General features: G+C 37.2%; 2 protein-coding genes across 6 annotated transcripts in view; one reads left to right on the top strand and one right to left on the bottom strand.

Moving 5' to 3' along the window:
* The window catches only part of LOC131157671 (3-hydroxyisobutyryl-CoA hydrolase-like protein 3, mitochondrial), a 37,711-nt gene extending 21,535 nt beyond the window's left edge, over window positions 1–16,176 (top strand). For all 5 annotated transcript variants that reach the window (XM_058111997.1, XM_058111995.1, XM_058111998.1 and 2 more), the window contains 5 exons: window positions 5,278–5,404; window positions 5,956–6,134; window positions 6,352–6,479; window positions 6,590–6,691; window positions 15,935–16,176. In XM_058111997.1, the coding sequence (XP_057967980.1) occupies window positions 5,278–5,404; window positions 5,956–6,134; window positions 6,352–6,479; window positions 6,590–6,691; window positions 15,935–16,036 (638 nt within the window). In that variant the 3' untranslated portion in view covers window positions 16,037–16,176. The remainder of the gene's footprint in view (window positions 1–5,277; window positions 5,405–5,955; window positions 6,135–6,351; window positions 6,480–6,589; window positions 6,692–15,934) is intronic.
* Window positions 16,177–17,262: 1,086 nt separating this feature from the next.
* On the bottom strand, window positions 17,263–24,048 carry LOC131157672 (nudix hydrolase 20, chloroplastic-like). The gene is made up of 9 exons (XM_058112001.1): window positions 23,586–24,048; window positions 23,265–23,329; window positions 22,309–22,480; window positions 22,056–22,136; window positions 20,308–20,433; window positions 19,478–19,557; window positions 18,978–19,093; window positions 18,663–18,783; window positions 17,263–17,624 (listed from the first exon to the last, which is right to left on the bottom strand). Exons 1-9 carry the CDS (start codon window positions 23,952–23,954, stop codon window positions 17,555–17,557), a joined length of 1,200 nt encoding a protein of 399 aa, XP_057967984.1. The 5' UTR covers window positions 23,955–24,048; the 3' UTR covers window positions 17,263–17,554.
* Window positions 24,049–24,770: the final 722 nt, after the last annotated feature.

Below are 24,770 nucleotides of genomic sequence, written 5' to 3' on the forward strand. Positions count from 1 at the left end.
ATTCTAAGTTCTTGAGTCTTCATGCTTTGTCCTTTGATTGAATCCATCTTTTCTTCAAACTTCCATATTCTTTAAGCTTTCTTACTTTGCCTTTCTTTGGATCTTTTGACTTTGATATACCTTGGCTTTCAACAACTTATTCATGTCCTCATGTTCTTCAACAAGTAATTCATGTCTTGGCTCATTTAAGCTTCATTTGATCCTTGTGAGCACTTTAACCTTGCTTCCATCATATTTGATCCTTGTGGGCACTTTGACCTTACTTTCACATATATGAATCCTGAAATATCATTATTCACACAATTACATTAAATTTCACTTGTTTGTTAGCATCAAAATAAGATAACAAGATTTTAAGCCTTGTAAGGCTAACAGCAACAAATTGCAAGACAACTTTGGAACGTGGAGCACATCATGGAGAGTTAACAATGAAGTGAGTTTGATAGTTCCAATCTCGGCAATTACCGAGAGTGAACCATTTGCAATTTTGACCTTTTTATTGCCTACACACGGACTATAGGATGAGAACAATTTGGAGCAACTGGTCATATGATCAGTTGCACCAGAATCAATTATCCAAGAATGAACAAAATTAGGAATAACACCTAAAAATGCAGTAGCAAGAGAGTTACCCTTCTGTACCAAAGAACAAGATAGAGTTAAGGACAGTTTTGGAGATTGAAACAATTTGTACAGGTGCTCTAATTGCTCCTTGGTAAAAGGGACTACATTTGAGTTGGTAGAAGGCTCCCAAGTCTCTTCAGCATTGGCTTGGTAGGCATGACTGTTTTGTTTGGATTTTGGCTTCCAATTTGTTGGTTTACCATGAAGCTTCCAACACATCTCCTTCGTATGCCATGGTTTTTTGCAATGCTTGCACCATGGTTTCTTACACCCATCGTTATCAAAATTAACACCTCTTGACACGAGCAGAGCTCTCAGGTTCCAAGTTAAAACTAGGTTCGGTGTTGCGCAGCATTATTTTTCTCCTTGACTCCTCACGTCTAACTTTGGAAAAAACTTCCCGAATAAAGGGTAATGGCTTCCTGTTGAGAATGCGGCCTCATACCTTGTCCAAACCCCGATTAAGGCTGGCTAAAAACATGTAAACCTTGTCATTTTCCTCTCTCTTCTTGTGGCGAGCGTGGTCATTCGAATTCTCCCAAACATCATCATTACACTGATCAAGTTTCTACCATAACGTTACCAATTCGTTGTAGTAAGTAGTAACATCACGATCATTCTGCTTGGATCTCCAGAGTCGAGTTTTCAACTCAAATATTTGAGAAGAATTCTCCAGGTCCGAATAAAGATCTCGTACAGCCTCCCAGACGTCTTTAGCAGTGGGAAGAAATAGGTGAGGTTTTCCAATGGCAAGTTCCATGGAATTAATGAGCCAAGCAATAATAAGAGAATTTTTGGATTGCCATTTTTTTAGATCAGGGTCACCAGCAGCAGGTTTCGATATTTTGCCAGTCAAATACCCTATTTTGCCTCTGCCATCGATCGCCAATTTTACGGACTAAGCCCACTCAAGATAGTTGTGCCCATTGAGTTTTGTAACCGTGAGATAAAGGGCTGAATTCTGGGAATAGTAATCAGCAGATACAAACCTGGGAGGAATAGTGGGATTGGACGAAATGGTTTCGAAAGAACTGGAAGAGCCGATAGGATTTCTTTGGGTGCCAGCCATCACCGACTTATACGACATCATCAGAAGAAAGAACAAAGTAGAAAAAGAGCACGAGGCTCTGATACCATGAAGGATTTTTGAGAAGAAGAATAACCATTCTTATTATTTTAAGAGACACGATTATAAGTTAAATAGTAGAGGAAGACCACCAAATTAGGAAGGCCACAAGATCAGAAAATCAAATCACCACAAAATCAGCAAATCAAATCAGCAGATCTCTAGGCTAAAAAACAAGACACTGAAACTACTAGAAACTGATATAGTAACTTCAAATTTTAAAAAATAGAATTTCCTAATTTATTTCCTAGAAATCCGACAACAAGTATACCCTTGACATGTGTATACTCAATATATGAAGAATATATATTTTCAACACAAAAAATTACTAGAATACGTACTTAATTAAATGCAACAACAACAACAAAACCAAGCCTTAGTCCGACTAAGTGGGGTCGGCTATATGAATACTTTCCGCCAATTTATGCGATCATGGACCATTTCTTTTGATAGATTCAAGGATATTAAATCCTTACTCACTATCTCCTCCCAAGTTATTTTAGGTCTACCCCTACCCCTTCTACTGCCCCCCACAGTAACTAAATCACTCTTCCTCACAAGTGCACTATAAGGTCTACGTTGCAAGTGTCCATACCATCTGAGTCGTCCCTCCCTTATCTTATCTTCTATAGGAGTTACACCTAATTTGCCACAAATATGTTCATTAATTTATCTTTCAATGTTATACCACTCATCCATCTAAGCATTCTCATCTCGGCAACTTTTACTTTTTGGATATTATGTTTCTTCGTCGTCCAACGTTCCGATCCATATAGCATAGCTGGTCTTATAGCTGTCCTATAAAACTTCCCTTTCAATTTTAAGGGTATTCTACGATCACGTAGCACACTTGAAGCACTTCTCCATTTTAACCAACCTGCTTTTAACTCTATGCATTACATCATCTTCAATTTCTCCTTCAGCTTGCATAATAGATCCAAGGTATCGAAATATACAAGTGCTATTTATTTCTTCATCATCAAGTTTATCTTTGTCTCCAATATTTCTCGTATTATTAATAAAATTACATTTCATATATTTTGTTTTATTTCTACTTATCCTAAAGCCTCTAGATTTCAAAGCATCTCTCCATAATTCTAACTCAGCCTCTACTCTGTCCCTAGTTTTGTCAATTAATACAATATCATCTGCAAACAACATACACCATGTCATAAAAGTCTTGTCAATCATAATTAAAAAACCAACACTTAAATACTCTAATTTACTGGAATAAGTGAGATAATATGGTGTCTAAATGTGTGGATGATGCAGAATCAGTCAACCACATTCTTCTTCACTACCCTTGGACAAGAAATTTGTGGAACATGGCTCTGTCCTTGACTGGATATCAGTGGGTTACTGCAAATTCCTTGGGAGAGGAGATTTGGGCTTGGAAAGGCATTTGACTATCAAAGCCACCAAGGAGAAGCTAAAGGCTTTGAATCTCATCCCTCCTGCCATCTTTTGGTGTACTTGGAAAGAAAGAAATAAGAGAGCATTCAAAGATTAAGATACTCCATTTTAGATTTGCAAAAAGCAGCAGATTGTTGTTGTTTCCAGCTGGCATAGTGGGCAAATTGCAAAAGATCATAATGTAATTCTTGATGTTTGTCACACTTTAAGAAGTGATTGACTTTTTGTGCCATGGGGTGGCATCCCCTTGATGCTTAGTTAATAAAATTTTCTCATTACTGATAAAAAAAATGGCGTCTAAATATTAATAAGTAACTACCATTATCATAGCACAATAATAATATTACTTTTATTCTAGTAAAATTTATTATTTCAAATATAATAATTGATTGTAATAATACTAGATTATAGGGTCATTGTTGTCCAACTCGCCAAAATAACAAGGGCAACTTGGTCCAAAAAAATGGAATTCTCAAGAAACTTACCCTTGGTGAAGGATGGGAATGAGATGCCTATGTTTTGTGGGAATCTTTCATTCTCGGTAATGTTAAGATGCTTGCCACATAGGATTCCCATACCCAAACAAATGTGGAAATCAAGAATGTTGAAAGATATCACAAACCAAGTGCCTCCTAACGATGATTTGTTGAGTAATTCTACATTCTTTATTTTGGTGCCTAACAAAGATTTGTTGAGGTAAGATTTAAGACTCATTAGTTTGGTGCCAAGTGTTTATTAAATTTTACAAAGGGGATTGGCAAATAGATTAAGTGTGGTTTAAGGTGATGAGATTGCATAGTCTCTGAGTGCTTTTATAAGGACATCAAATCTTTGATGTTGCTTTAGTGGTGACTGAAGAGGTTGATGATAATTTCAAGATATCTCATAGGGAAGTGGTGTTCTTTAGGTTGAATTTTGAGACGTTGTTGGAGGTTTCTTGATAGGGTGTTGGACATCGTGTTCAAGTGTAGGTGGAGAAGATGGATTAGAGGGTGCCCTTAAGCTTTTGAAAACATATGGTCAATAGTGAGCCTAGGTGTAGTTTTGGGGCAACGAGAAGTGTCCATCAAGAACTCAAGATGACCGATTATCTCCATTTCTCTTCGCTATTGTGCTTGTTGCTTGTGGATAGAGGAGCATATGGCTGAAGTGGTGGTTGTTTCTCATTTACAATTTGTTGATGACATAATTTTATTTTTCTTTAATGAATGTGATTTTTTGCTAATTCCCACACTCTTTTGCAAGTGCTTGAGATGGTTTATGGTTTAATCTAAGAGATGGTTGGTCGGTACTATTGTAGAAGAGGGGGTTGTGGCCTGGTGTTCGGATATGGTAGGTGTGTTTAACGTAACGGTCTCGCCCAACTCTGTGAAGTATTGTCCTCTTTGGCCTACAGGCCTCATTGTTTTGTCCTAAAAAAGGCGCATCATGTATTTGGAGCCTAAACCATACTTATAAGCCCAAGATCTTCGTAGTACACATCTAATGTGGGATTGTGACAGGCTGTCCTATTCGATCTCTGATGCCCTTGCCAAAGTGGCTCATATTCCCGTGTGGGAACAACACCTCTTTGTTGGATCCACCCACATGATAGTACCCCCAAGGTGGCTCTGATACCAAATGTAACGACTGAGTTATTGCTTGCTTTGGCCCATTGGCCTCATGGCTTTGTGGTATATAAGGCATCTCTCATAGTTGGAGCCTAAACTATCCTTATAAGCCCAAGATCTCCCTAGTATATGTTAGACGTGGGATCAAGACAGAACCATATAAGATGGCTTGATGTTCAAATCAAATGGGTTAGAATTCTTAGATTTTACTAGACCCCCATCATAGTTTCTTGTCTTAAATAATTATTACCTAGTCTTTGTCATCATCATTGGGAATGTTTTATACTTTATACTTTTATCTTTTACGTCTTTGGAAATGTTTTGTAATCACCATTGGAAATGTTTTATACTTTGATGTTCTTTTATGTTTTCTATGCATATGTTGTAGAACATGGAAAAGTTGCAACAAGTTTTCATATGAAATAGTTAGTATCATATTCTTTTATGCATACGTTTTATTTATCTGTGTTATTGTAGTTCTCTAACAAATGTCGGCTTCTGCAGGTTCTTATCTTGGAATGACAGGGAAAAGGATTTCATCTGCAGATGCTCTGTATATAGGTCTTGGAACACACTTTGTTCCATCTGGGAATTTAGGTTCTCTGAAGGAGACCCTTCTGGCAACCACCTTGTAAGTCGAAGATCAGTTCATGTTTAATCCTGATTACTTTGGTCTCAATCAAACCAGATTATAATTAAGTATTATGAATGTCTTCTTTTTGTAAGTATATTAAATGTTGTTCTAGGCATCACATCTGTTTTCAGCTGAAATATTTTCAGAAAACTGGAATTATGCTCCATTAAATGTGAATGATGTTTGCTACTTTTTTAATAACACTCTGTTATATTTATTTGTTAGTTTATGGGGCATCCATGTCTTCACTGATGGTTTGTTGAGGATTTCTCATTTCTTAATGAAAAATGAGAGCCTGATTGTGCAGTCATTATGGCATCAACGGTGCATTCAAGATTCTTTCTGTAAATGCATTTTATGATGTGTTTTATGCGAATAAAGTGTAATTCTTAACTGGTTCTTTCAAATTGGAGGGATGAACTTTCCATTGATCATATATCTATTGCCTCTGATGGAAAATCATGTATTTGTTGTCCATACTTGTTCTGTCATTTTATTAATCTTATATCTCATGTCTGAGGGAGATGATATATCCATTGTCCTTATAGTTCCGAGAATCCACATCAGGACATCAGAGCAGTATTGGCAAAATACAGCAGTGATCCTGAGTTCGAGGCCCCGCTGAAGTTGCTTTTACCTCAAATAATTACTTGCTTCAATGCAAAAATGTCAGTTAAAGAGACAATTGAAGAACTGAGGAAGCATCAACTGAGTACTAATGCTACAGGTAAACTACTTTTCATGAGGGGATGAATTGCTTACGTTAAACTACTAAATGCAGGTTGCTCTGTCTATACATAAAGGAGTGCAAACTGTGAAACGTGCATACGTGATTATTTGGTGCTCCAATACTCTCAGTTGTGGATGTTGACTGACATTGAGCATTGTAACCTGCTTCATTCCTTTTTGCCCTTCATTCTGATAGCTATTGTTTCTGTGGGCAGTGGCAGACTGGGCTAAAGATGCCCTTGCAGGGCTTGAAAAAGGTGCTCCTTTTTCTATTTGCCTAACACAAAAGCACTTCTCTAGAGTTGCATCTGCATATGGAAAAGAAGACAATGATTTAACCAGAGTAAGTTTGAAGTTGCTTTTCATGATCTTTTCAGCAATATTTTAGTATTTCTTTTCAATCACATACATTTAACTAACATTTGTAATTTTGCTCCAATTGCCTGCATCCAGTTAGATGGTGTGATGAAAACAGAGTATCGCATTGCTTTAACATCTGCTCTTCGAAATGATTTTGCTGAAGGTGTACGCGCAGTCCTGGTGGACAAGGATCAGGTTTTCTCATTATCCTTGAGAATCTCTCTTTTTATTGTAAGAGCAAAAATTCTTGACTTGAACTGGTGGACTGGTGCAACTTAGACTTGATGCCTAGTTTCTAATATCTACGTGGTGGCTGAAATTTTCGGGATAGTTGCCTTACAATGGAAGAAGCTTTATTTGATACCTTGTTTTGTATCTTATTCAGTAGCTCTTTTACAAAGCCTATGTGTTAAAAGCATTGAAGGTTTAGCCATGTTGGTTATAACTCCATCTTATCACTTACTGTTTGAAGTGAGTGATCTCAATTTAGTCTATTCCCACTATGCCCCGTCATGTAAACTAGTGATCCACTTGTTCCTGGGATTTTTTTAAGATAGAAAAAGAAATTTGTCAAGATTGTTCCTGATATTGTTTGTATTAAGCATTGCATGGGTTTGAAATGAATACATAGAGTCTATAGAACTTCAAGTATTCAGGACAAGCAAATGCATTATTGTTGTTACTTTGATTCCTTAATGGCGGCCATGGACATAAAAGGACTTTTATCATCTGAGCTGTGAACATTTCTTGAAGGCATTCCCCACTTGCGACCATCTATTTGTTTAGGATATTGTATTTACCATAAACATGCTCATAATGACCATACTGTGCATTGAATACATAGCATGTACCAAGAAGTGAACAATTCTAGATGAAAAATTAGCCATCATAGATACAAATTGCTGATGTGGATCCTTATTTGCTTGATGGCAGTGAAGCATGTTCAGAAAATGTATGGTGGAATTTGTTGTCAGTGATTGATTACCCGAATGTGGAAGAGTATTTATTGCATATTATTTCTGTGCTGAACTGATGATTGACATCTCCATGTGCATGCATAATAAATCTTAAATTGTTGCAAACTGACAAAGGTAGAGAATTGAATGAAATTGTCATATGTATTTGTAGTTTAAAGAATGAAGTGTGAGGACATTCAAAGAAGGGCAAAATATTCAGTTTTAAGCCATATGATGATGCATCTTTTTCCTACCACATTAATGGGATGCAAACTTAAACTGGGAGTTGGAAACAATTAGGCATCATGTTGATAGAGTTGAGGTGGAGGGTATGAGGGGTGGGATCAGAGGAAATTGAATCTTATTGTTTATAGCTTGCTGAGGAGCTGATGACACTTTTTTTTCCCTGAAGGTGTTTTGCTAATGTCCTCACCCTTTTGCAAGTGTTTGAGAAAGTTTCTGAGTTAAAGATTAATCTTTCAGAGTGAGTCAGTTGGTATTATTTTAAAAGAGGGGGTCTTGAATCAGTTTGCCAGTGTGGCTGGGTGGTGGTGTACAGTTGGCCTATTTCCTACCTAGATGTCATTAGTAGGTATTGACCACTTTTCTGATCTCTGTTTGCATTTTCATTGAGTTGGTCTGGTGAGGAGTTGGTCTGGTGAGGGAAGTTACAGGAAAGAGTATATTACAACATCTTTAAGTAGTGAATTTCTAATGATCACCTTGTTCTGTTTGCTGGATACTCTTCAATCCTATTTTCTTCTGAAAGCTACAAACTGAAGCACCCGGAGTAATAGAATATTGATCCCTAGTACCCAACGTAGTAAAGGGGATCGAGTTGAGTCTCTGTAGATATCACATCAGCAAGTGCTTTCTCAATGTCTGGTGGAGGAACCCGATGTTGAGTTGAGAATCCAACATTCTTGGACTCAGGCCGTAAGCCCATAAAAAGTTTAGAGAACCCCTTTCTACTCTGCAGGCTATTCTGTGCTATATGAAATTGTTCCCAACAAGAGCCATTAGGATTGATGCCTGTATCTCTAGAAAGGGTCCCTCATGCTCACTAGAAACTTTGAATTCAATTGTTGTGAAGGTGTGTAGGAGGCTAGGTGCTTGGAGGGGGGAACTTCTTTCACATTAGGAGGTCATAGAACTTTGATTCATGTTTCTTTATCCTCTTTCCCTCATAGGTTGGAGACATTGATGAGAGATTTTTTCTGTCGTGTGTAGGTGAGAATAAAAGGGATTGCTTATTTTGTTGGAAAAAGTTTTGTTGGCCCAAGTGTGAGCATGGTTCAGGTCTGTGAAGCTTAGGTTGGTTTGCTATCACTTACTAATAGGTACTGATTTAGAAAAGGTTTTGAAATGAAAAGTTACGGTTATTTCAAAAAGTTAATGTTTAGGTAACATCAACCATAAAAATTGAAGCACAAGTGTAATGTTTGGTTATGTGAAAAAATAAGTACTAATTTCTCAAAAGTACACAATTTACATGAATTAGTACATATTTTTTGGATCATATGGTCGTGTGCATCAAATAATATATAGTGAAACAAAAAAGCATTTTGAAGCAATGGAATTGGTCACCTCACCCCTCAAATTATTCTTACTTGGCTTCATAACTCCTAGCCATGTCGGAGGTCCAATTTAAGATTAAGTGTATTGTTCAAAAAGGGTTTTAGTCATAGGACATGCATGTTGGAAGCTAGAGTTCAAATTTTGGGAATTTGGAGAGGGGTTATGCTATATAGCCTAGGTCTACAGACCTCGCAATGTATTAAAAAGAAAAATCCTAGTCATAGTAACTCTCTATTTGAGCAGATTGGAGCTACTGAAAAAGACACTAGACCAGATTTAGAGGAGGAAAATGCATATCAATCTTCAAAAATGACCCAAGTGATTTAAAAATAAAAAATAAACACACTGACTTGTGGCTCGTATTGTTGGATCTAACCCTGCTGGAGCATAGGTAAAAGATTCACTCAGTTCAATTGGGCGTCGCCAGAAACGCTTTGTCAAATAATTTGCTAGAATGAGGTTCTTTTCTTTCCATTTTAGTCGATAAAATCACATGCCTCAACCTTCCATTGTGTTCCTGTTTCATTCACTCCTTCTGATTGGGCTATTTTACTTCATCTTCTCTTAGATGAAGTTCTTCTTTTCTCTTATCCTCCTCTTCTTTCATAATGAATCTTCATTTCAAAAATTTACTTAAAAAAAATAAATAAATAAGAAGAAAAAAAAAAAACTTGAAATCTAACAGAGCCTACCGAATTGGTCTTGTGAAAATCAAAAGTGTATTTACGAGGAACACCTTTTGTCAAGCAACAGGGCTTACATAAGTTCTTTATTGCTATGGGTATCACTAAAATATGGTAAAAAGCCATTGGAAAAAGACATTGTTGAGAAGTCCACCTTATTGTGTTCCAACCAAACACTGCAATGTCACGGGCTAAGCTTGTTCAGGGCATTATGCTTGCCTATGACCGCTTATCTCGTGTGTTTGGGATGGGTTTCCATCATGTAAATACTAGTGTAGGGTTATTTTCTAGTATTTATTTCATTGTAAGCCAAATAAGGCAGTATGACTCCTCGGTCACTTTGATGTTTCCTAGTGCTAGAGTGAGAATGGCCTAGAAAGCTCTTTAGGGGAGGGTGAGTGTTCATCAATCATTGTAAAACTCACTAGCAATTGTCAACGTGCTTAGCCTACTTGCCTCCCTCGCTAAGTACAACATGTCAACGGAGGATTTGTTAATGAATTACGTTTGCTTCAATATTTACTGCTTGGTTGCCACGGCTTTCATGAATTGATTATTATTTCCGCTGCTATCTGATTGAATGTTAATGAAAGTGCTTCGTGGATGAATGTTGGTAAACAAAAGGCTGGCTAGTTAAGCAAGAGTGCTTTAGCTAGCGCCGCACGGCCCTTCACAACGGTGTGAAAAAGGCGGACCGTGACACTTTGGTATGTAATAGGTCCTAAGTGATGTCATACTGGCGCAGTGTCTTAGACTTAATAAGAACATTGCTTTAGTGGATAAATGGTCATGGCAGTTTCCTTAAGAGTGAGTCCCTGTGGGTACAAGGTGATCCATACTAATTGCGGAATGCAACAAACAGTGGATTGGGGAGGATCTTTTTTCCATTGCCTATCCTCATCTTTTTTTCCTTTCAAATTGTTACAATGCTCCAATTTCTCGTTCCTTGACATTTGAAGGTTTATGGTTTGTTTGGAATTTTTTTTTCCTTTAAATTTTTTTTGATAAGCAAAGAATTGTATTAAAGGAAGAAGGAATACATTTCTTTCCCTTTTTTAAAATTCCAGGTGGGGTGCCGGAGACCTTGGAGAGGATTATGAGGGATTTTTCATGGTAAGGAGTTAGGGAGGGGAAGAGAGATCATATAGTTAACTGGGATAGGATTAGAAGACCTAAGTCTGAAGGGGGTTTGGGGCTGGGAATATGGAGTCTAAAAACATTTCATTAGTTGGAAAATGGCTTTGGACGTTGACTCCCTCTGTCACATCATGGAAAGTAGAAGTAAATATGGTCTGCATCAGAATGGGTGGGATAACAGAGGAAGTGGTTGTGCTTCTCATGCAAGTCCTTGGAAGTTCATTTCTCAGGTAGCCCATTTATTCTACCCTCTTACTCATTTCCAAGTTGGTAATGGAAACAAAATTCGTTTTTGCAAAGATATCTAGGTGGGTGAGGTTTCATTGGAGTGTTTAGTCCCCTGTCTATTTAGATTGTCTAGGTTGTATAACTCTCCGATTATTGATTTCCTTACAATTTGGAAGGGGGTTCTATCTATTGGGATTTTTGACGTTTTTAGGAATTGAAATGAGACAGAGGTTGATGATTTAACTATTTGATTGAGTGCTGGAATTTTTTTTGCCCATTGGTAAGAGATGACTTGAGGATTTGGTTAGGGGATTCCTCTGGCTCTTTTTTCCATTAAATCTTTTCTCTCTCATCTTATGAAATCCTCGAGTCCATGTGTTTTCCCTTTGAATAATTTTATTTAGAAGGCAAAGGTTCCTTTCAAAAGTAAAGCTTAAATGTGGACTTTGGTATTCATCGGCTTAATTCCAAAGATTTGTTGCAGAAAACAAGGCCTCACAAAGCTACAAGTCCTGGTATATGTATCACATGTCATGAATCAAGTGAACCTATCGGCCATTTGTTCCTACATTGCAGGATGTCTAAGCGGCATTTTCGGTCTTCGATAAGGCAGTGGTTTTCCCAGAGACAGTTGAAGCTTTCCTAACAGTGCGTTACAAAGGTTTTTGGACTTAGGAGAAGTAAGGAAGGGAGGATCCTTTTGGAGTTGTGCTATCTTCACTCTCCTTTGGACTTTTTTGACAGAAAGGAATGCAAGGATTTTCAATGGCAAATCAAATCCTCCTTGCTTCCTTTGGGATAGAGGGGTTTTCCTCACTTCTTCTTGGACTTATTCTTTTGGGTTTTTCCAAGGTTAATTTTGTCAGATAGCATTATTGTAATCCTTTTGGTTTTTTATTTCTTTAGGAGGATCCCTTATCCTCCATCTTGATGTATATTCTTCTCTTTCTTGTTAATGAATTCCTTTTTCTATCAAAAAAAAAAAAAAAGGAAGGAGGAATACAATCAAGAAAACAGATAAATAAAAAATAGAAAAATAACAGGGAGAACAAGCCATCCTCCCTTTGCAATAAGAAAGAAACTGAAAAACAAAGTAAATACAAGACCAATCAAGAAAGTAACTCCAATATATGCTGTCGCATTTCTTCCAAAGAAACATGCTGTAAGAATTCATTTATGAAACACCAAAAGGGCGCCAAAAAGACCACTCTGCTCCAAAGCATATTACTAGAAGTGATTCTAACATTTATTTCCAACCAAATGCACCAAATAATAGACAGTATAGTACACCACCAGAAAGCTTTCCTCTCCTTCTTACCAAAGCCTCCAAATTTAGTTATACAAAAGCGTTCCAAAGAGGCAGGGCACGCCCAATTTTCTCCGAATATCTCAAACAAATTATTCCAAAGTCCCCAAGAGAATGGACAACACGATGCAGGACAGCATCACGGGTTTGCTGCTGAGGGAGAAATTAGAAGAGATCAAGGAGAGAAGGGGAGGGGAACAATGACAAGGAAGAAGAAAGTAGAGAGCAGAAGAAAGACAAATACTTGGGGGAAACTCATGTTCACTTTTTAATTCAAATTCTTCAATAACCACCTCTTACATGGCTTTTGCACACTAAGAAAGCCTATAATACAAGGAATCACACATATTCGCCTGAAGATGCATGAAAACTACAAAAACAAAAAAAACCCTAAATTTCACAAATGTTACAAATAAGCTCGTCAAAACACATAATCCTGAACTAACAATAATCCTATTACAAGCAAACTAACACACATAATAAACTACTAATTATAAGAACATTTTGGATTAGGACCCAGTAATCCATTGACCCTATTCTTTGAAATAGGCCTTAAAAATGATCCATCTAAATACCTGCTTCCCATCCTACATCACAACGTAAAAACAAATGAGAGCAGGTTTCCCCATTCCTAAAGCAGAGAACACAAATATCGGGAGATGTGGTCTTGTTTTGTCTTAGCTTTTGAAGTAGATCAAAGTATTGATTTTCCCAAGTATTTATCACTCCCCACCTGGACACAAAAAGAATCAAGCAATGATATGCAAAAGATCAAGCTCATTAGTTTCTATCTCATTGAGATTCCTCCCAAAAATGAAAATCCCAAGAAAGGCCACCATCTGGCAAAATGAGAAAGGCTGCAATAGCATACTCGTGAAGATTAGATAGATGAAAAAAAGCAGGGGAAATCTACAGCCAATGGCACATTCCCAATCGAATTGTCCTAAAACCGGATTCTTTCCCCATTACCCACTTTATAACGAACGCAAGGAAAGAAAGATTGATAGATTTGAGAGAAAATTTTCCAAGGACTTGAGCAACTAATATTAACTCCTGCAATAGCATCCCACCATTTTGTGAAAGACCAAGTTTACTGCTAATAACCTTGTACCAAAGAGAGTGAGGTTCTGAGAGAAAATGCCATAACCACTTCCCCACCAAGGAAATGCTTTGAGACACCAGATTACCTATACCCAGACTTCCCTTTTTTATAGACCTACTCACAATGTTCCACCCTACTAAATGATTCTCCCCTGCTTGCCATCACCCAACGACAAGAAATACCTCATTCTCTAATCTCCGGGCATCTCTCACCAGAACTCTTGAAAGAGATACATAATGGGGGTAAAGGAGAAGACAATCATAAATAAGAGCATGCAAGCCTTTAAAATGGAAACACTCCTTTCCACTCAAAACGAGTTACCCCCCTTAAGGTGCTCCTAAATCTGCTAACCTAGCAAAATGGCTCAGGTCCACACCTAATACTGCCAAACCACTCTTAGAGAATTTTCATTCCTGACACCTTCTCAGTTTCTGTAGAATAGTACAGATGGAGAATCTGCTCCTATCCTCCAAAGGAAATAGAATGGCATCATCTGCAAACTGAAGGTGAGAAATGCACAGGTCCTCATTACCCGCCTTAATCCCTTCCACCAAAACATCTTTCAACCCCTCTGTCAATCAATCTGCTTAAAGCATTTCTCACAATAGTGAAAAGAAAGGGGGAGAGGGGATCACCTTCCTCTGGCCCCTTGAAGCTTGAAACCAAGACATACTCTCCCCTTTAATTAAGACACCAAAGACGACATAGGCGGCACCCATCCACTTCATCTTCATCCAAACCTTTTTTATAAGAAACCCCAACTAACCTGATTATAAGCTTCCTTGAAGTCCAATTTCAAAACCAAGTCCCTCTTATTTCTTCAAACTGCATCCTCAACCACCTCATTAGCCACCTGTGCAGCATCCAGGACCTGTTTTTCACCTACGCAGCATTTAGCCACCAACACAGAGTGGGAGGAAGCACCATTGTTCTCAAGAGGGGTATCCTAGAGTGATCACTAATGATTTTCCTTTTGTTCTTGAGTTTAGTCCTCCGAAATTGGGGGTCATCTCCATTTAGATTTGAGAATATGTGGTGAGCCCCTGATTCTCAGAGGCTGGCTAGAAAGTGGTGGGGAAAGTGCAATGTGGTAGGTTGGGAGAGATTTTTTTTTTTTACGAGGAGATTGAAATTCTTGAAGGTAAACTTAAAAATTGGAGCGTGGAAGTTTCTGGGGATATTTAGGCTAGGGGGGAAAAAAAGAGCATTCTTCAGGAGCTTGTTTCGTTAGATGGCCTAACAGAAGGAGGGCATCTCTCAATAGAAAATGTTAGTAGAAGAATTCAGTTGACTAGATTTTGAACAAATTCTTTTGAGGGAAGATATGAGTTGGAGGCAGAAGTCTAGGATGGAGGGGCTCAAGGATGGGTATTGTAACATGAAATTGTTTCATAGGGTGGTAAGTGCCAGGAAGAAAAGGGATTTGAATGAAATAAAAACAACTGATCTTGAATTAGTTTTTATTGTTGCTTGATCTTGTCATTCTTCTCCTAGAGAAGACATTCAGGTTTGGAATTCGGATGTTTGGGGGAAATTCTCTTTGAAATCTTTCTTGATCATCATATTTGTGATTCTAGTCGTGTTCAGTTCCCTTTGTATTCTTCTTTTGGAAATCAAAGGCTAGTTTCAAAATCAAGGCCTTTACCTCCTCTCCAATTCTTAGTAGTATTAGTACAAATAATTTGCCTCAGGAAAGAAGACCTGTGAGGGCTTTGTCTCTAGGGGTGTGTTACGTGCACGCGCGCGTGTATTTTTTGTTTCCAAAGTCGTGACGTGAGACGATGCATATTTGTTTCTGCATTGCACCTTTTCTTGGCACATTTGTTGCAGGGTTATTTGCATTTTTAGTTAAAGAAATGGATGTGCCCTTCTTATTTAGAGAGCATTTTCTTTAGATGTTTAAAGACTTCGTTTGTGGAAGGAGGAGATACTTTGGCAATATGCTACTTTGGCTGTAGTTTGTTCACTTGTTACATTTGGTTGAAGCAGAATCCAAGAATTTCCATTGTGCGGATGATGACGTGTGATTGGTTTGGAGTTGGAGTTGGGAGGGCTTAGCTGTACTAGCTATGTTCTACAGTTTTTTCTCTTCTTTGTTTTGTTTGGAGGAGGATAAATTATCCTCTATTTCTTGTACTACTCTTATCTTGCTAATGTTTTCTCCTTTTAACCCAAAAGAAAGACTATGATTGCCCATCATGGGATAACCTTACTAGCACCATTCGAAAGTGGTGCACAAGATTACGTAGCAGCAGTTTTACTAGTTTGGAGTGTTGACTTCCCATAATGATATAATCATACTTTCTTTTTTATAGTATGTTGAAGCTTATATAGCTTAGTAGCATGTCATTGCTACTTCTTTTGTCTTACTAATGTCTCCTTTTTACCCCATCAAGGGATAGCCTTATTTGCACCATTCTCAGTAATGCTTATCTTTATGTCTTGCAGAAGCCGAGGTGGAACCCATCAAGCTTAGAGGAAGTTGATCAAAGTGAGGTGGGAAAAGTGTTTGAACCATTGGGCCCAGAAATAGAGGAATTGAGGGTTTGAGTGTGTTCTAACTATTCTGTTACTGTTACTATTACTATTTCTTTTTTGGAAGTATTAATGCCAAAGATACAGGTACCCTTGGCGTGTATTCATACCCACTTGGTTCAAAATAAAATTAAGTTGACAATGAATGAACAAAAGCAATTTGAGTTTTGTCTGAATGCCCTGTGTGCAGAGATAATAGATATAAAAGCTTTGCTGCACTGAGCATAAAAAGGGATCCTATTTTGTCAAGTCTGGCTTTATTTCCTCCATTCCAAACAGTTACATTGGTGTGGTGAATTCCAAGATATTATGATTTCAATTTTTTGACGGTGCCATCACATTTGTGATCTGAACCCCGAGAAAAAAAAAAAAAAAATGTCAATTGTATTCGAGGTCAGGTTTGGGGATGAAGGCGTTTTCACCTGCCAAAGAAAGGGTGAAGAGATGGAGAATTCTGGTCTCTCCTTTTAGGTATTTTCTTTGGTATCATTCGTTGGGAATTTTGAGAGCTGTTTAGTCGTGAAGAACATTCTATTTTTTAATTTTAAAAATTTTTAAAAACGTACAAAAAATTTAGTTTCTTTTTAAGTTTTGTAAGATTCACATTAAAGAGATACAAAATAAAATTTTGTTTAAATGTGCAGAATAATTCTTTATTTTTTAGATTTTAAAATAATTTTTTTAAAAAAAAATTTAAAATTTATGTAAGATAATATTTGAAATCATGGATTTTGAGGTTTAAGTTTGAATTTATAGTTAGAAAAAAATCTATAAATAATTCTTACAAATTAAAGTACAACATTTAAATTCCATGCTTCCTAAAGTGGGAACCAAAAATCTAAAAAATAATGAAGAGATGTCTTCTCAACCTTTTTTATATAGATTCATAAATTTAAAAAAATAAAGCAATATTTTTATAATTATTTTAAAAATTAAGAATAAAAAATAAAAATATTGGCACGCGCATGTTGATTTTGGGAAAAAACTAATTTAAATGTTCTTTCAAAAATATGGGAACAGATCATCTTCTTTTTTATTGTTTTTATGGAATCCAAAACAGGTCCCAGCTCCCAAATAAGACCATATTATAAAGGCATTGACATTCAATTGAGGACAATTTGGGACGCCTATATTTAGGGGAATTCCTTAATTCCAAGAAAGTTGAGATTTTAAAATGTCACATTCATAAGAATGTTAAAAGCTGCTGCAAATCAAAAATCTAAAAATGACAAACGTCACGCTGAAAAAGCAAATGCACTGCTGCTTTCGTTATTAGAATACCTGTTAAACAACAAAGATACACTCTTAGGTTCAAAAATTACAGCAGAGCGTATACCCGAACTATCGTTATTCATTACTAGAGTAGTGATTAATCCTACTTCCGATACAAGAAAGACAACACCTACACACGAAAAACTACGACAAAATACCTTTAGGCCAGTTATTAAGGATCCACAGCATGATGTTCTTTCCCATTCAGACTAATTTAGGGCTTACCCCTCTCTTTAAACTTGTTCTCTAGGAAAAGCACATTTAAGAGCAATCCCCACTCCTCAGACTTCCAAGCAGCTCCAAATATCTGAAATCTTCTGGATTAATGTGCCTGAAAACATTTCCAGGAAAAAAAATAGAAGCCTCAATGGAAATGCACATTCTGCTAAAACAATGTTTCTTAATGTGGTTCACATATGAAAATATGTCATTTTCTCAAAACTAAAACAATGCTTTTTATGTGGTTCACAAATGAAAATACATCATTTTCTCACAACTAAAACAATGTTCATTAATGTGGTTCACAATTGAAAATACATCATTTTCTGTTTATTTAAGGTGGGTCTTTCGGCCTAGTAAAAAAAAATGAAGTGGATGTGTCGGTAGTTGCCTTAAAAGTTGGCAGGCATCAAGTAGACTACAAGTCTACTCCCAGGTGAAAATCAGAAGATTTGGTTCTGCAAGGCAGAAAGTATTTCTCAAAGACACGACCAATACTTCAAACAGTAGCAGCAAGGATGATAGTGCATGTGAAGCTAAAAGTGGTGACCACTGTTGAGGGTCAATAGGGTGTCAAACCTAATTCTAGCTTTCCTCAGGATTTGTGTTTTTTGGGAAAAAACAATTGTAAACATTCTTATGAACCTTTAACCATTTCAAGCGCTGATGTAGAATGTAAGAGTGACCTAAAGGATGAGATTAATAATTCCCATGGTCCTAGTATCAAAGCCAAAGCATATGTCGTTTTTGTATGACATGAGGGCCTTTGGGCCAACAAAGTGATGATCCAACAGTGCAACTAAAACAGTGCATATTCTTGCTCAACCAAAATATTTAGCCTTCGTTTTGAGCACTCTGCACCAAAGGCTCACAAAGAAAACACGTAAGGTGAGGGAAAATGAGCAAAATGCATTTTAATAGTGCGTAAGTGGTGCAAGATGGGCAATTTCATCAGACAAGTATCTTCTTTGCTTCTCTTCACACCGAATTACATGTGAAAAAAAAAAAAATTATTTCCATGGGATAGTGACAATGAATATTATAAAAGTGAACTATAAATGAGCACACTGGAATTTAGAAAGCACATTTAAAAGCAACTGTTGGGTGAGAGAAGCAATAGCAAGTAATGAAGGAGACAAAAAGTTTATACCCATGTCGAAACAGGAAATCAATAATGACAAGAGAGCAGTTTGGCTTGAAAAACTGTGTTCTGCGGATGATGTTCGCAACATCTTTTACAGGGATCAGCTTGAAACTCTCTACCTCCCCATCTGCCATGTAAGGCATTAGAGATGATGGATTATATTGTCCCACATAAAATTGTCACTGTTAATTAGCTTCAGATAAACTGATTGAAGAGGAAAATATGTATATATTTAGATGTAGTTCTCGTTGATTGGCAAAATCAGAAGGCATGAATGATTGTATAACTTAAAGCAGAATGAAGCAGGCTTTGCTGGCTTACCTTGATTCTTAGGAATAAAATCTTCATGGAGCTTTAGATCATAACAAAATAAAACGTCTCTTTTGTATCTATACCCATCAATGTCCATATAGGAGACAGCGCCAACTGGTATAGCTCTGTGTGACAAGCATGCCTCATCCCATCAGTATTCTTAATCATATATAACAGAGAAAGAGAAGGTAGTGATGACAATCTACTTCAACTTTAGCACATTGATCAGCCAGCCAACCATGGATATGCTTTAAAGCCTGTAAAAAAAATTTTTTTTTTAAAGGACAAACTGAATATGCAGTTATAGAACATTATGCCTCTGTTTTATTTTTGAAAAAAAATGATAAAGGAACAGAAAAAACTTCAAAATGGATAATTTTAACTTCCTATTTAAACATTTTTAGGCTTTTATTTTCTCTCATTCTTTCGCAGAACCAATAATTTGAGTAACAATAATATAGTAGAAGCTGATAAGAAAAAAAGTAGTGCAATAGAGTAGGAGAACTTACCCATTGGAAATGGATCTAGGTATTCCCGCTTCCTCTTCACATTCTTTCATTAGATTTTCCCCGCAGGTCATCCCATGAGGCTGTGATTATGATTAGGGAAATATAAGGTAAAAAGCTTGATTAGAAGTGAAAGTACCCTAATATAAGCAGAACAAGGTAGTTCAGAAAAGAAATATCATGTACCTTTTATTTTATTTTTCATTTAAAATTTGCCTACATGGACTTCTCAATGCTACAACTGCAATTGAATTACTAGAACTTCTAATAGGGCAGTGGGACTGCACAAATTTCAACTTCATATGGTCGGCTTTTGGACAAAAGAATTGCTCCAAGTTCAAGTTCAGCATTTCAATTTAAAATAGCCTTATAAATAACAAAAAAAAAATTGTCATCAAATGTCCAGGAGCATTCCAATCTTCACTATAACTGACATTGCTGAAGTTACTCCTGTCCAGAACCAACCAATTTTGTAACCTTCTGATAGGCAGCCATGGGTTGCTGCAGTCCAGACGACCAAATGTATGGCCCATAAAATGACACTTAGGTACTCTATGGTGAAAAACAGAATTTGCTGACCATTGTAGTGTCATAAGACCCACATAGGTTAAACAGAAAACAAGCACAAAGTGGCAGGAAAAAAGTTATAATCCACAATCATGCAGGGACAACACTTTCATAATTTTTGAGTACTTTATTTTCCAGTACACAGGGGATCCCTCTGGGAGATGCATTTAAACTATGTTAGGATAAAGAAAATATTACTTTCATTTCTGGTAAGCAAGAACAAGAGTCAGCAATCTTTAAAAGTAAATTAGACGGCAATTACAAACCAGTCCTCCAGCAACTAGATGATCTAGCATCCCTGGATAAGTGGGTTTCTCTTGGCTTCTCTTTCCTATCCACAGAAATGTTTGACCCCCTCTTTCCACATAGCCATTCATGTGTACTCCATAAGCCTAATTTTAGAAAAGCATTTTAAGAAAGCATAAAGAGCGCAGAAGGCATACTGGTGATCAGTATGTGCAACACAATAAAATACTTTGGGTCCATTCACCAAATAGCATTTGATATAAGAAAAATGTACATTTGGTCCAGTTTGGGGATTTATTAAAATTGAGCTTCAGTAATATTTTTTATTTTAGATGGCAAAAGATATTTCATTTATGGGGAAAGAATGCAGCAACAGAACATAAGGTTGGTGACCAAAGATTTTGATAGGTAACCAAGTATAAGACATAATTTTCCACTAAAGCTCAGCAGGTTTCACCTTAAACTTTTACAAGATAAAACATTTTGCATGAAGAACCAAATCTTCATTTTTTAGCTCACCACTAGCTGATAACTTGATACTTGAAACTAGCTTTCATGGATTAAAGGTATCAGGTTTATGTTCAAATAAATGCAGAATTAAGTAAAAATAAATACAACAAAAACAATTATTTTCCACTAGGTGGGATCGGCTACATAAATCCTTTTCCACCAATTCACCCGATCCAGGACACTTTTCTCCGCCTGCTTAAGAGCTATAAGATCCTAAGTAAAAATAAATGCTTACAAAAAATAAAAATAAAAATATCAGCATCAAGAAAATAAAATGGTCATTATAGTGATGAAAGCACTAATGACAATTGTTATGATGTGGTGGTCTTGATAGCAGTTATTCAATGCTAGTGGCTATCACTGGCAATGGTGGTGCAATGGGTCAATCTTTGGCAGTGATAATAATGGTAGCAGTCATGGTGTTGGTGATGGTGGTAATGGTGGTGGTATGGTCACATTGGTAGTGGAATGGCAATGACAGCAGTGGTAGGGGATGGTCATGGAGTGGCAGCAGACTGGCATTAGGGAAGGGGGCAGTGGTGATAGTTCTGTAATGACAATGGTGATCTTTCTCCTTTGTGCTAACTATCCATTTTCATCATTAAGCAAACAGCTGAAATTCTGATTTTAAACAGTCACCCATTTAGCATCAAAACAAATAGAGCCTACATATAAATTTAAAAATACCACCAATATCAGATGAACAAAGATACATTGGATGGACTAATGATTCATTTTTGCAATTATTGGTATTGCAACTGCAAAATTTCCATGATGTTTCAACAGAATATTTAGTTCTCTGGCAAGGAGCGGATACACAGAAGATGCCCAAAAATAGGCATTAAATTACATACATATGGAACTGACACGGAGAAAGCACAAAGTAGATGGCCCAACACTTCATAAATTGAAACCCTCGGTTGACCTCAAGTCGTAAAATACACAGATTTGAGGGTTTCTTTCCTTTCCTCTGTGTGTGCGAAGGAGGATAAACTGATAAATATAACACAGAATGATGAAAAAGGAACCCACAATACAATACTAATCTCAGCGGCTTATGATTTGTGGCAACCTTACAGCTAGCCAATATAGTCAAACAGAATGGTGGCATTGTAATTAAACCTTTTTGTCACAATTTTATCAGAAAAGATCCATCTGTTTGCTATACACAAGTCATTTCATTTGGAAAAATTATGATCCCCATGGAGATGGTAAGAGGTTCCATTATGTCATGCAAGGGTATTACACTATTACACACCTTTATCCCAAAATAAGGTGCTGCTGCACGTTCTAATGAGAAAAATATAGGAGTCCCAAAAGAAGATGTCACGGGATACAGCTGGTTGAAAAAAAATGAACTCAATTAGCCAAACTCTCAATGATAAAGATCCAAAGAATTTCAATTACATAATATTGAGCTAAAAACACATACACAGATTATAGGGGAAATTTTTGCTAGCGTGCAAAATTAATGCATCAGCAAACATTTTTTAGTGATTCACAGGAAGTACCTCATTCCTAATACCTGGAATCAGTTCTTCACCTAAGCATTTGACTACATCTCCAACTGCTCTAGTCCTATCCTCAGGTGTCCTCAATAATGAATGTAGCGAGACATAGCCATTAGAATGGCAGCTATGGAAAATAAACACATCCTGGAATCTCTTTAAATGGTCAGCAAAACTGCACAAACTTAACAGGACCTGATTAATACCCGCCCCCCAAAAAAAAAAGAAAAAAAAAACCAAGATTATCTAAATATTAAGAAATAATGATGTCTACGAAGTGAGCAATTAGAATTAGACCAGCAAGTCAAATAAGGTTCCCCACTACACATAATGATGTTCTATTGCAAATAGTCTTTATCATTCTATGTTAACAAGATTACAATATCCAATTTACTAAGTCTAGGACTTGGGAAAAAACTAACTGCATTTCATTTCACAAGCCTGGAATGGCCATGCTACTCACATCATGGTGATAATAATTTTGGACATTGTGGTATAACACATCCACTGTTGTGATTTCACCACCTGTCGGGCCCCATGGTGGATAACTGAATCACAATCATGGCTTGAAGAAATGTACTAGAGTTGCCCCCATGGGCAACTAATTTCTTCAGACAAGATCAGAACCCATTAGTCCCATTTTTATAAGATCATGCACTCAAGTGGTGACAGCTTCAAATATAGGGAAAATCACAATAATATTAACCTTAACGAAAAAGGATGTCAAGTCGAATCCAAGCAAGATACAAAATTACAATCTAAGCCACCGGACCAAGCATAAAAAGGAGGGCGCTACCGTGAAAGACCAGGTGGAGTTGACATGCAATGTGCAAACACACCAATTTTGATGCACTTGTAGACAGAAACTCTGATTAGTCCCAGATGATTGCTTCACATACAAATATAGACATGACCAAAGAATTAATTTTCTCTAAATTAATTCGATATAGTAACCTCACCCGTTATGAATGCACCCAACGATTTGGCCTTCGATAACAAAAGGGATGAACTCAGATTGCATTTCCTACAAGTAATTCCAATGAAACACGAAATTTTAGAAGCTGCATGTGGTTTCTGAACTGTGGTGAAAATATTATTAATGAAATCCACCATCTCAAGGAAGCCCAACACAACTACTCGACTCAATTCTTATCACCCATCCCTTCTCTCGATAGTCAAATACATAAATAAAGGAGTTAATAACTAATATGCTGTTCTGTTTTCCGCAACTTTCTCGGCAACCAAACAAAAACTAAAGGCAGTGAGAGTGTGAACGTTACTGATCCGCGGTTGCAGATTCTGATCTTATCGAAAAAGCCTCGGAGATCTGATGAAAAATCGCCTGACTTGGTAATTCGAAAGACATCGTCCCAGGTGAAGCTGCTGGCACTGGCCAGCACGGAGCGTGTACTGTATCGCATCGGAGTGCTGCGAGTCGGAGAACGCAATGCAAGTGTTAATCTCTCATGGAGGACATGATGAATTGGGAAGTTGCAGAGAGAGGAAAATGGGACGAAGGAAGGTCTGTGGGAGAGGAGATGGTTGCAAGCCATGGAGTATCGGAGGGAATCACACTGGACCAGTGACGGCGGCGGAGAGCAAGACCAATAGAAGGCAGAAATAGCTCGAAAGAAACGACGTCGTTTCATTTCCTCCTTCAGTCCTCTGCAACCGGTAACTGTAAAGAAGTCGATACATTCAAGAGTTGCTCGTGCTAACGAAAATGATTTGACGATTCCAAATGGGAAGAGTGTTTGAAGAAAATAAGGGGTAAATATTTAAAACACAGGGTTGCTACCTTTTCTTTTTTCTTTTTTTCTGTTTTTTCCAAGCAAACAGGAATAATCAAGTAAAATTCTAAAATGGATTCACTAGATTTTGAATTTCATATAAAATGGATTCACTAGATTTTGAATTTCATAGTATATCTGTATACACAAAGGTGATTAGTCAATTATTTCAATAATATTCGGTCTTTTAATACTTTTAACAACATGCATTCCCAAGGCGAATCCTATAATTATGCATTAATTGTCTTAAAAAGAAAAGATGTTGGGGAATTAATCGACCTGGAGTAATAATCACACACGAAGAAAAATACAAGCACACACAATGGAACACCGGATTTACGTGGTTCGGTCCAAACTGACCTACGTCCACGGGAGCACACACCACTGCACTATAATCTGGGAGAAATAAATACAGAGGAGCCACTGCTCAACTCTCTCTCTCTCACCACAACTCTCTGCTCTCTGCACTTCTCTCTCACAACTCTCTGCACTGCACAACACTCTGCTCACATTTACTCACTCATATAGCCCACTGCAACCCACACACATATATATATACAAGAGGGGGAGCAATATTCAAATATGGTGGCTTGCAATTTCAGCAAAGCCTGCAGAGCAGGTGGCCGTCCATCTCCAGTGTCAAAGATGGTGGCTGGTTTTGATGCAGCTATCTGC

This window comes from Malania oleifera, chromosome 6 (genome assembly GCF_029873635.1).
Source record: "Malania oleifera isolate guangnan ecotype guangnan chromosome 6, ASM2987363v1, whole genome shotgun sequence".
NCBI classification, from domain to species: domain Eukaryota; kingdom Viridiplantae; phylum Streptophyta; class Magnoliopsida; order Santalales; family Ximeniaceae; genus Malania; species Malania oleifera.